The sequence below is a fragment of the Meriones unguiculatus genome, chromosome 4 (assembly GCF_030254825.1).
Source record: "Meriones unguiculatus strain TT.TT164.6M chromosome 4, Bangor_MerUng_6.1, whole genome shotgun sequence".
Classification (NCBI taxonomy): Eukaryota; Metazoa; Chordata; class Mammalia; order Rodentia; family Muridae; genus Meriones; species Meriones unguiculatus.
In genome coordinates, this window is record NC_083352.1 from 76773665 (window position 1) to 76786555 (window position 12891).

The following is a 12891-nucleotide window of genomic DNA, read 5'->3' on the forward strand; positions in this document are numbered from 1 at the left end:
TACTAAAGCACTTGAAGCTCAGAAAGGGTATTCCTATTGTCCACCTGAAATAGCTTTTCTCTGCCGGAAGTGCTTTTCAAGTTGTAAAAGGCTAAAGCAGATCTTAGTAAAAGGGTCATAGCGCATGCATAACTCTTGAGTGCCTTCATTTGACTCTCTTCCCTGCCTCCTAACCCTTCATCTCCAACCCAGCTCCAGACACTGCCAGCACTGTCTTCTTGGCCAATACAGGTGGGAAGACCCAAGTTCTAATCCTTTTTTGCTACTTAACTGTATCACTCAGGGACCCTCCTAGACTCAGTTTCTACTCTGGCATAACAGAGACAAACACAAATGATGTATGTGTGTGAGAATAGGGCTCTGTGGGCCGCAAGACGTCATAATCACTGCAGTGCGAAGGACGGGGAGGGGCTGGGAATGTAGTTCAGTGGAGCCCCTGGGCTGAGCCCCCAGTTCTGCATAAACAGAGAGGTGGTGGTGCATGCCTAAAATCCCTGCGCTCTGGAGGTGGAGCCTCAGAAGCTCAAAGTTGACTTTGGCTACCGAGTGAGTCCAGGCTAGCCTGGGCTACGTGAGATCATCTTTTAAAAACTAAAGCAGGGCTGGAGAGATGGCTCAGTGGTTAAGGGCATTCACTACTCTTCCAGAGGACCAGAGTTCAATTCCCAGCATCCACAATAGGTGGCTCACAACCACCTGAAACAACAGCTCCAGAAGATGCAACTCCCCTAGCTTCCACGGGCACTTGCACACACCCACACAACAGACACACGTGCGTGCATAGAAAATAGTAATAAAATTAAAAAAAAAAACAAAAAAAAACAAAAAAAACGAAAAAAAGGAGAGAGTGGCTCTGGAGGCCCCACTCCCTCTCTAAGCATCTACCGGCAGTCAATGGTTGCCGGGGAGAGACATTTTCTTCAGTGGTGTAACTACCGGGTAGGTGCACAAGCTTTGTAAAAAAAAAAAAAAAAAAAAAAAAAGCTTCACCCTGCTTCTGTAAGCAACTTTAATGAAACTCATTGGATCACAAAAATAGCAAATAAAATCTAAGAAAATAAAAGTGAAAAATAAAAAAGGGCTAGAGAAATGGCCAAGCCTGATAATCCAAATTCAACGCGCAGGAAGGAGACAACCAACTCCCTTAAGCTGTCTGTCCTCCACATACATGCAAGCACATGCTCCTAACCCACACTTTAAAAAATAAACAGATGCAGTTAAATTAAAGAAAAAAAAAAGAGCGACACAGAGGCTGGAGCCTGGGCAGGAATATTTCTAAGAAAGCAACCTGCGTGCGCAGCCCCGGTGGATGAGCTGGAACTACAACTCCCGGCCGCCTTTGGCCTAGTGGCTCCACCGGATTGGGCCTTCCTCCATAGGGCGGGGCTTGAGAGGCCAGCCTTCCGCTGTTGCCAGGGGAGACCGCCGCAAGAAGGCGGAAATTGCCGAGGCAGGCGGAGAGTGCCGAGGCGGCGCGCGGGAAGGTGTCGTGGCCATGGCGGCCCCGGGGCCCTCGAGTCGCTTCTGGTGCTCGTGTCCCGAGGTGCCTTCCGCCACGTTCTTCACCGCCCTGCTCTCGCTGCTGGTGTCGGGTCCCCGCCTGTTCCTGCTGCAGCCGCCTCTGGCGCCCTCGGAGTTGTCTCTGCGCTCCGAGGCCCTGCGCAACTGGCAAGGTGAGCAGGGGCTGGGCGGGGATGGCGTGCTTCCTCATCCCGGGACGCCCCATCCTTGAGTCCAGCCTCACCGCCAGCCAACCCCCAGCCTCCGTGCCTGTCACATTTCTCCCCACTTGGAGCTCCAGCATGTCTTGCCCAGAGCCTCATCACATGGTTTCCGTCAATTCCTTCCTTACCCCAGGTCCATGCATTCTTTGAGCTCGAGGGTGAGCACCCTTCCTGCACCCCTCCCGCTTTAGAAACACAGACCGCGCCCGCTGATGGCCTGCGCCCCAGAGGAACAAACCAAATGTCTCTCACTTTCCGCGTGACAGTTGAACTTCGTCTGTTGTCACCTCTGTGAATGGCTTTTCCTCTTGCGTCTAGAATTTTTTACCTTAATCCCGACTCTTAATCCTAGCTCATGGAAGAAGCCCCTTGGTAAAGTGTATGTTTTCTCGGGGGATAGAAGTTTCTCAGACCAGTAAGTCTGTAATCGTCCTTTTGTAAAAGACAGGATTCCTAGTTTTTGTTTCTTCCTCATTCCTTCCTGGGAAATCCCGGTTGCTCTTAATGCAACCGAGGCCTGTGCATTTATTTCATGTAATTCTCACAGCGATTTCATGACAGGCCATATTAAATTGCCTATTTACCAGAAACTGAGGCAGAATACAAAGAACCACAGGGCTAATACATTATAATAATGAGATAGCTTTTTAAAAAATATTTGTTTATGTATGAATGCTCTGTCTGCATGTACACGTGCATGCCAGAAGAGGGCATCAGATCTCCTTATAGATGTTATGAGCCACCATGTGGTTGCTGGGAATTGAACTCGGGATCTCAGGGAGAGCAGACAGTGCTCGGAACCTCAGAGCCATCTCTCCAGCAACCCCAGCTGGAGATGTACGATGTTTTAGAACTGCAGCTTTGGGTATATATCCTGACATCTTTTATAGATAGATACATATGTATGTGAGTTATTTATATGCAAGTCATTTATTTATATGCATATGTGGAGGTCAGAGGACAACTTGATGGGAGTCTTTCCTTCTCCCATGTGGATCCTGGGAATCAAACTCAGGTCTTGGGGCTTGGCAGCAAACCCCTTTATCTGTTGAGTCATCTCATCAGCTCCCTAAATCTTAGAGAGTTACTTGAGAGAATCTTTTCATATTTACTTTTAAATTTTCAATTGGGACGTATCCAGCAAATAATGAAGGCTTCAGGAAATAGTCTGACAAGGTTATGGTCTCCTGCTTACAGCTGAAACTTTCTCCCCGTGTGTTGGATCCAGGCAGCACGTCTTACAGTCAGCAGAATGCCAGTCCAGGTGAGGCACACACTCTCTTTGTTTCCTTTGAAACAGGGTCTTGCTATTTATTTAGATCAGAATGGCCAGAACTCATTACGTAGCCCAGGCTGGCCTCAAGCCCACAATCCTCCTGCCTCAGCCTCCCGAGTGCTAGGACACAGTGCACCACTATGCTTACTTAACCCTATTTGTCTGAATGTAGAACTCATGAACAGGTAGAGATATGGTTACATAAAGGGGCTGTTGAAGGCCTCAAGTCTATTTTTTTAATGAGGACATTAAAGCTATAAGGATATGGACCTTGGATTTAACTGAGCCCAGGTAGTCTGGTAATGATAAAGCCGAAACCCCTTCCAAGTCTTACACTCATAAGAATGACACCATCACTTCATCAGTCATCCTAAGGTCTCTCTCAGCCCACAGAAATAGATAAGTACATCAGAGAACCTCGTGTGGTGATGTGTGCCTTTGATCCTAGCACTGGACAGGCAGAGGTAGACAGAGGCAAGAAGACCTGCATGGTGAGACCCTGCCTCAAGCAAACAAACAAAAAGCACATTAGAGAGAGCCTTATAAAGTGGCTCAGCAGATAAAGTCACTGGCCACCAATCATGAGAACTGGAGTTTGATCCCTGAGACCCACATGGTGGAACTCACTCCTGCGTGTTTCCCTCTGAACTCCATGGGGTGCGGTGTCACTAACATGCGCTCCTGTATACCCACAAATAAATAAATACGTGATTTTTAAAGAATTATGTATGTTAGCAACAATTTGTATTTAGAAAAAAATAAATAAAAGTATAAACCAAAGAGGATGACAAACACCTGCCATCTCAGTGCCCAATAAGTCTGAGGCAGGAAGATCTGGCCAGCCTAGAATAAGGATCAAAACTTTGTCTCAAAAAAAAAAAAAAAAAAAAAAAGTGGTGACTTACACTTATAATCCCAGCCCTCAGATAACAGGATCCAGCCTGGTCTACATAGGAATTTATAGACCAAACAGTGGTGAAACCTTGTCTCACAATGGAGAGAGAGAAAAGGACTTTTCCTTGCATCTTATGGCTGCACCAGTAAAGCTGAAAAAGCACTCTTAACTTCTAATATTATTCTAACAATATTCTAATAACATTATTAAGGATAACTTTATAGTTCTCATAAGCCACAAAATAATTCATGGTCGTCCCCCCACCAACAGCCTCTGTAGAAGGAGAGGCCAGAATTACAGCTGAGGAGACGGGCGTGCGCACAGCGTTACGTGACACTCAGTCTACCCTGAAGCTCTTACAGTTAATTTACCCTCAGACTGCCCAGTGAGATCGGTCAGTATCAAATCTGAAAAAGGGCTGGAGAGCTGGCTTAGCAGTTAAGAGAACTTGCTGCTTTTGCAGAGGTCCAAGTCTTGTTCCTAGCACTCTGCCTGGGGCAGCTCACAACTGCCTATGCCTCCAGCTCCAGGGCAGCCAGCATCCTCCTCTGGCCTCCTCAGGCACCTGCATACAAGTGACATATATGGATATACAAAAATAAAAATAAATCTTTAAAAGAAAACCTAAAATAGTGTTATAAAGCATTTGACAAGTTCAGAAACCCACTCCAGTTTTCAAGTTACCCTTTTCACACATAGAAATCAGTCTTGATAACCTCTGCCTAAGAGCTGGAAAAGAATGGACGTGTCATTATATTCCTAAGCTTTGGATCATGGGAACTGGTCTTGACAGTTCCAGCCTTCCAGCTCCAGCCAGGAAGGAACGGAGACTATATTATATACTTATGCCTTTGCTGTTGCGTTTTTGTTTTAATTTTGAGACAGGAGCCCAGGTAGTTCAAGCTGGCTTCAAATTCACAGTGTAGCAGAGAATGACCTGATCTTTCCCTACCTCCTGAATGCTGGCGTCATAGGTGTGTACCACCACTTCCTGTGTGAGGTGCCAACGGTGCTAATAATGGAACTCAGGGCTTTGTGTGTGCTAGCCAAGTACCCTACCAACTGAGCCACAGCCCAGCTTCAGCTCTCCCTCCCTGCTGGCGAGGAACGTGTTGGATGAGCCCTGCCTTGGACCACTGACCTGAACCCTCCTTCAGTTTACAGGTTGGTGACCTACATCTTCGTCTACGAGAATCCGGTCTCCCTGCTCTGTGGCGCCATCATCATCTGCCGCTTTGCTGGCAACTTCGAGAGGGCCGTGGGCACCGTCCGCCATTGCTTCTTCACCTTGCTCTTTACCCTCTTCTCTGCCATCGTTTACCTCTCATTTGAGTCAGTGTCATCACTGTCTAAGCTGGGTGAGGTGGAGGACGCCAGAGGCTTCACTCCCGTAGCTTTCGCCATGCTGGGCGTCACCTCCGTCCGCTCTCGGATGAGACGGGCCCTGGTTTTCGGTGTGGTGGTACCTTCCGTCCTCGTGCCTTGGCTGCTTCTGGGCGCCTCCTGGCTCATTCCTCAGACCTCCTTCCTGAGTAACGTCTCTGGTCTTTTGATCGGCCTATCATGTATCCTTCCTGTTAGGGAACTGCAGACTAAAGCTGCACCAGAGGGCAAACCCACTTGGAGAGTGTGGGGTGTCGGGTGCACGGTATTGGGCTCCTACACAAACAGCCTGAGCTTTGGCTCCAGCTTGGAAAACCCCAAAGCCTTGGTCAGCTCTCTGGCCTAGAACTCATCTGGAAAATTCAAGTATGGTTGCCTGGCCAGGCCAGCTCAGCACAGCCAGTTAGCAATTTGAGCTAAACTGTACCAGCCTTTTTTTTTTTTCTTGCCAACTGAGGTGTAATCTGCTCAACTAACTATAGTGTGAGGTCTCATTGGAAGAGGGCTAGGCATATGGCTGCCTCAGTAAAGCCCTCGAGAAAGCTTGAGGACACAGTCATAGCCATTTGACGTTTGACTTACACCCTAACCCCTGCCCTGTGGAGGTGAAGACCGTTAAGCCTCTAAGGCTCACTGGCCTGCCACCCTGGCCTAGTTTGGTGAATTCCAGATCAAGCAATTCCCAAGGGTCAACACCCAGGGCTGGCCACTAGCCACACACAGGCGCTTGGACAAATCTGAGACACCGTCATCTGGGGACTTTCACGGAAGGGTTAAGAAACAGACATTGGCTTTTTGATGTTTTGTTCTATTTTTGCTAAATTAATGGTATCGGCCCAGGGCATTGTGCATGATTGACAGGCACTCCACCTCTGAGCTACATCCCAGCTCTCAGGTTTTTTTTGGTTTTGTTTTTTTCCTCAGAGGGAGAGGTGTTGTAACAGGGTCTTGTTATAAGGCCCAAGCTAGCTACCACACCCCAATTACAAATTCCTTGGTGCCCACTTTTTAAAAATATTTATTTTAAAAATATTTGTGCGCCTGCATGCTGGCCCTCGAGGCCGGAAGACGGTATTGGGTTTCCTGGAATGGAGTTCAGATGGTGGTGAGCCACCATGTGGGTGCTGGGAACTGAATTGGAAGAGCACTTTACACTCTTCACTGTGGACCCGTCTTTAGATCTCCTGGCCTCAGAAGGTTCTTCTTGAGACAGGGTCTCACTATGTATTCTGGCTGTCCTAGAACTCACTGTGTAGACCAGGCTGGCCTCAGATTCAGAGCTCTCCCCACCTGCACCCTCCCAGATTAGAGGTGTCGGGGTGTGCACCACACCCAGCTTGCCTCTGGAGTAGCTGGGATTGCAGCCTGGTACCTTCACTGTCCATTTTCGGCAGGGCTGCTGCCCAACCTAGGCCCTCTGCTGTGTCAGCCCGGCCATCCTGTGCTCCCTGACAGCACTGCTCTTACTGGCATTTGTTAGGGGTTGAGCCTTCCTAATGAGGACTCTGAGTTCCAGAAGGCTTCAAAGTCTGGAAATCTTGAGCGTGAACACGATAGATGGAACATACTGCACTTGGCCTGACTCTCTAAATTGAAGTAAGAACATACGTGGGCCCGAAATCTGTGTAAAATCACCTCAGGCTGCTGAGGAGAAACCTGTGGATTTTGTCTACGAAGCATTCAAATAACTGTAAGACCTGGGGTACTTGATGTGAAGTCTTGCATAAGGAATAATCAGCCTGTGCGCACCCCGTGGTGCAGGCATAGAAGAGATGCTCAGTATTTACTGAACGGCTAGTAAGGTGGCCAGCGGGGGAAAAATGACCGCTGCCAGGAGCTCGATCCTGAGACCTCATGATTCCAAATTCATAAAGTCGTTCTCCAAACCCCCTCATACACTCATACACACACACACACACACACTGTGGCACACTAACACCCATGTGCATGTACACACAGAATAGAGTAAGTGTAATTAATATTTATTGAAGGGTATATGAAACAGGTTGTACCTTTGTAGCTGTGCAGGCAGTGATGGACCAAAAAAGATGGTGACCAAATAGAGAAGCAGCGTTGAAACTTGCCTTGGTGTGTTTGCCTCTAATCCCAGCACTGAGGATTTGAGGTAGGAGGGTTGTAAGGGTTTGTGGGGGAGCATTGTTTTGTTTTGTTTAAGACAGAGTTTCTTCGTGTAGTCTTGGCTGTCCTGGACTTGCCTTGAAGGCCAGGTGGCCTCAAACTCACAGAGATCCACCTGGCTCTGCTTCCTCAAGTGCTGGGATCACAGGAGTGCACCACCACATCTGGCTCAGAGGCTTATAAGTTTAAGACCAGACTAGGCTACATATGTCTCCCTCCACACTCAACAAAAGGCCATTTGAAGTTTGTTCAGTCACACACACAAATCAAAACTCCTTTGATTTGGAGCAAAAGTCTAGGAGTCTCTGCATTATAGTATGACTGTCTTGTGGCTGATGGCTGTGGTTGGAAGGCTCAGGGGGTATGTGAGAATTCTAACACACACCACACATTGCATTGTTCCTTTTGAAGAAATGGTTCAGCTCTCTGCAGAGACTGACACATAAAGCCTGGAGGCCAAGTCCACATAGGGCTCATCAGCTGCCTCCCTCTGTCCTGTTGCCTTCAATTTTGCTTAATACACCCACCTCAGATGGCCTCACCTACTGCTACTCCCTTGACCTCTCTGAGCGAGTAGCCCTGAAACTTGATCAGAAGTTCCCCTTCAGCATCATGAGGAGGATTCCCCTGTTCAAGTACATCTCAGGTTCTTCTGCCGAAAGAAGAGCAGCCCAGAGCCGGAAGTAAGTGATGGATTCCCTCGCCTTCTTGATTTCATGATTGGTTTCAGTGCTGGGGGTAGGACCCATGGCCTTCCCCATACTAGTTGGGTGCTCTGCCACTGTGCTAATGCCCACCATTGGATTTGTGAGTCGGTATCATAGAAAGCCAGGGTTGGCTTTGAACTCAGGAGGCTCCTGTCTGTTCCTCTCAGATGCCAGGCTGAAGGTATAATCCCCACAGCCAGCTCTCAGTCTCATTTCCAAGAGCAACTGCAGAGCCAGGAAAGGCTGTGGCTGATTCACCTTGGAGAATAAAGGAGGGGGAAGACAGCTTCTCAGCTATGTGCAGCTAAGGGTTGTAGTTCTAGTTTAGCATAGTGCCCCTGCCTAGAATTCCCCAGTGAGGGGCTGGGGTGTGGCTCAGTGGTAGAGCCCCTGCCTAGAATCCCCCAGTGAGGGGCTGTAGATCATTGTAGAGCCCCTGCCTAGAATCCCCCAGTGAGGGGCTGTAGATCATTGTAGAGCCCCTGCCTAGAATCCCCCAGTGATGGGTTGGGGTGTGGCTCAGTGGTAGGGTACCTACCTAATTCACAGGAGGCCCTGGGTTCCAGCACTGCAAATAAGGGAAGAAAATTTGTGCACATGTATCTTCTGCCCTGTGTGAAAAGAAACCAAGTATGAGTGGCCAAAGACACTTGCATGTAATTCTGAGTGATTTGTGGCTAAGTAATATTCTTAAACACTGTTCAATCAGCAAACACTGCAGGTAGCGCTGGGCTGTGACAGTTAGCCATGCTTAGACAGTCTGCTCAGTAGGTGACAGGGCAAGAGAGACCTGACAGGAGAGTTTCTTGGCTCCCCTATGAGAGCAGGTGAGGATGACTTTTATTTTTTCCAGTCTGGGCTTGTTTGCTGTTAAAAAACTGCTGGGCAAGCCACCGGAGCATATGGGCCTCACACATTCTTTATAAAGGAGGCCGAGAGAACAAGTGTTACCAGGTAACACAGGGTCCAGGGAAGAGCCTGGAGTGACCTAGGGTGTCCGGCCCACAAGTTCCCTTTTCCGTACTGCCTCTGCCGCTTGTGTTATATCCACTGTGTCCCCTCTGGGACCGTAGAGTTCCAGTACTTCCCTACTGTGCTGCCAGAGGGGGCCGTGCTGAGAAAGGAGCCCTGCACTGGTCTTTTCCGCCCTCTCTAGGTGGTGGGGGTGTTTTCCCTCTGTTCCCAATGTCTGCAGCAAGCATTGTTGAACTGGAATGGTTTGGTTTGGGCTTTGGGTTCAATGGTGTTTGTTGTGTATGTGTTTTGTTTATTTTGAGACAGCGTCTCAAGCAGCCCTACCCTTCCTGTATAGCCAAAATGAGCCTGAACTGCTGCTGCCTCCACCTCAGTTCTGGGGATCACAGGCATGTGCCCCCATGTCCAGTGTATGAGGGCCCGGAGGTGGAGCCCAGGGCCTTGTGCACATTGGGCAAGCACTTTACCAACTAAGCCATATTTCCAGGCTCTTTTTGAGCAATGTTTAAAGCAAAGGAAAAAAGCAGGGCATGGTCCTGCTGAGGCAGGAGGATTTGAAGCTGGAAGCTAGCCTGAGCTACTTAGTGAAACCCCACCTCAGCTCACCACATCTAAAGAAGCCAAGGGCTGGGGGTGTGGCTCAGTGGTAGAAAGTGTGCCTGTTGTGCAGGATTCTCCTAGCAACTTGGTAGGCTTTAGAGCTATAGACTTCCCCCTCAACAGGTCCCCTGTGTGACAGCAATAGAATGGTTCACAAGCCCCAGCTTACATACGTCTGGTGAAAGGAGCTGCCCTCAAGAACAGAAGGAGCTAGAGAGATGGCTCAGTGGTTAAGAACACTGGCTGCACTTCCAGAGGTCCTGAGTTCAATTCCCAGCACCCATGTAATGGCTAACAACCATCTGTTATATGATCTGATTCCCTCTTCTGGTGTGCATGAAAATAGTATACTCATATACATAAATAAATAAATCTTTAAAAAAAAAAAACACAGAAAAAATTCTACTTGCCCACGGGGAAGCTGTGTCACTGGTGCCAGGTCTGGTCCTGGACAGATGTGAGTTACGTAGCCCATTGTGTTCTTTCTCTGTTCCTCATGTGGCCAGTGGTCGCTGGTTGCCAAGACCAGCTGCAGTGTCAGAACAGAACATGATGTCTCAGCTGTCCTTACAGGGTCACCGAGAGCATTACGACAGGACGCTGTTTATTTTAGTGCGCAGCCACGTAGGTTGTTTTGACTGCTCTTGTTCAGGTTGGTTTGGCTTAGTGTTTTGTTTGTTGTAATAAAAAAAATGTGTTTTTTCATAGAGGCACTTGAATAAAGCTAAAGTACGTTCACTCCTCTCGCTGCACCTGGGAGGAACACGAAACACATTTCAAAAACAATACTGTGTTTTGAAGAAACAGGTCACAAGACTTTTCTTGGAGTTTTCTCACACAACTCCATTCTTGGACTGTGTTCCAAGGAGTGTGCACGCATGCCTCTTATGCATTAATCCCGGGACACTATACAGGCGGGCACAGTGGCTCATGCCTGGAATCCAAATGTTCTGAAGGTACTAACAGGAGGATCCACAGTTCAAGGTCATTCTTAGAAACACTGAGAATTTGAGGAAGTCTGAGCTATGTGAGACCCTGGCCTCCACCCCACAAAGTCACCCTTTCTCCTCCTCTCCTAGTGCTGCCTATGGACCCATCCTTGCTCTTTTTTTTTTAAAATAAGATTTATTTATTAGGGGCTGGAGAGATGGCTCAGAGGTTAAGGACACTGGCTGCTCTTCCAAAGGTCCTGAATTCAATTCCCAGCAACCACATGGTGGCTCACAACCATCTATAATAAGATCTGGTGCCCTCTTCTGTCATGCAGGTGTACATGGAAATAGAACATTGTATACATAATAAATAAAAATAAATCTTTAAAAAAAGATTTATTTATTATGTATACAGTATTCTGCCAGCATGTACACCTGCACACCAGAAAAAGATACCAGATCTCATCAATAGATGGTTGTGAGCTACCATGTGGTTACTGGGAATTGTACTCAGGACCTTTGGAAAAACAGTCAGTGTCCTTAACCTCTGAGCCACCTCTCCAGCCCCCATCCATGCCTTTATCTCAGGAAATGACACTGTACCTTGTCCCTGCCAACAGAGTGAGTGTCTTCTCTCTTATTCCTTCCTAGGCTGAACCCTGCACCTGGCTCCTACCCCACACAGAGTTGCCACCCTCATGTGACTCCCAGTCATCCTGTCACCCAGATGCAGCATGCCAATGGCCAGAAACTGGCTTCCTGGCCTCCGGGGTACATGCCTAGTCTGCCTCCATACCAGCCTGCCTCCGGCCTATGTTCAATGCAGAACCACTTTGGCCCTAACCCCGGCACTACCAGTGTGTTCCCAGCCTCTGCAGGGATCTCCCAGGGAGTGCAGCCTCCCTCCCCCATCAGCTGTGCTGGCACTGTGTATTCCGGAGCACTGGGATCTGGAGCTGCAGGCTCCAAGGAGTCTTCCAAGGTCACCATGCCCTAGCTAATTTGCAGGGGGACTCCCACCATGTTGGACAGAGAAAGGTCCTATCTGAGAATTTCTTAAGAAATATTTATTGAAGCCAGGTCATGCCTGCCTGTCATCCCAGGTGCTTGGGAGGTTGAGGCCAATAGATCAAAAGGTCAAGGCCTGCCTGGCCTCTAGATTAAGTTCAAGGCCAGCCTAGGCTATGTGTAACAAAACTCGATCTCAGAATGAATAAAAATGGCTGGAACTGGGCCTCTGTGGTAGGGTTACCCAGCAGATATAAGACCCTGGATCTTCAGCTCTACCAAAAAGAAAAAGAAAATATTTATTGAATACCTCTATTCAGCTCTGTTGAGTAATTGTCCCTATGTCTATGTCGTTTCCCTTCAAGGCAGCTCTAGAAAGTCAAGTTTAGTGATCTAGCTTTCAGAAGCAGGAAGTAAAACATCATGGGGATGTCTCACCATGATGTCTTAGCTATGATCAAGGCTGGATCAGAGGTTGAAGGTCATCCCCAGCTACACAGTGGGTTTGAGGCCAGCCTCTGTACGTGAGAAGACATGCTAGGGTTCCTTGGAGTTCCTTGGGGTTCCTGGAGCATGAGGCTCCAAAGGCACTGCTGGGTCTCTTGGTTCCTGATTCAGTGTCCTGAACATGGTTGTCGTTGGCTGCCAGAGACGTGCCAGCCCTACCCATCCTGCTCAGTGCCTGTGGCTTCTTGCTTGTATCTGGTGTGTCTGTGTACAGGGCAGTCTGTGTAACATTGTCGTCCCCATAACATCCCTGTCCTGACTTCTGCCAGTGGTGCCCTGTGGCAATGTGCTGGTAATCCACCCTGTATGTCACCTTTCTATAAAAACCAGCCTCCAACCTGCCAATGCTGTGTGACTTATTTGTGTTTGTCCCAGGGTGGGTAGTGACTTGAACAACAGCAATGGGCATGGTGACAAAGAGGTGTGAGGACCAGGATCACATCCAGTCTGTATGTGCTCGGGGACCACAGTGAGCACCTGACTTGGGAAAGATAAGGTAGAAATTTGATCAACCAGAAGTTGGTACAGCAAGTTAGTAAGATTGTCTGAAAAAATTTTTTTTAAAATAAAAAGCTGGGCATAGTGGCACATGCCTTTAATCTCATCACTTGAGAGACAAAAACAGCAGACCTCTTGAATTTGAAGGCAGCCTGGTCTAGGTAGCAAGTTCCAGGGCATCCCAGAGTACATAGTGAGACCCTGTCTCTAAAGATAAAAGGCCGGTAGTACCTGCCTTTAAGCCCAG

The 12891-nt window shown here is 48.3% G+C and overlaps 1 protein-coding gene across 4 annotated transcripts; it reads left to right on the plus strand.

Annotated features, from left to right (window-relative positions):
* The first annotated feature begins 1425 nt into the window (after positions 1–1425).
* On the plus strand, positions 1426–12491 carry Rhbdd2 (rhomboid domain containing 2). Of its 4 annotated transcripts, none has more exons than XM_060382209.1 (5): positions 1426–1673; positions 2922–2988; positions 5060–5460; positions 7950–8100; positions 11283–12491. In XM_060382209.1, the coding sequence occupies exons 1-5, from the start codon at positions 1496–1498 to the stop codon at positions 11626–11628; spliced, it is 1143 nt and encodes a 380-aa protein (XP_060238192.1). In that variant the 5' UTR covers positions 1426–1495; the 3' UTR covers positions 11629–12491. The 4 variants fall into 4 exon arrangements, with proteins under 4 accessions (XP_060238192.1, XP_021505029.2, XP_060238193.1 ...); XM_060382210.1 differs by having other exon boundaries at positions 1429–1673; positions 5053–5460; XM_021649354.2 differs by lacking the exon at positions 2922–2988 and having other exon boundaries at positions 1428–1673; positions 5053–5460.
* Positions 12492–12891: the final 400 nt, after the last annotated feature.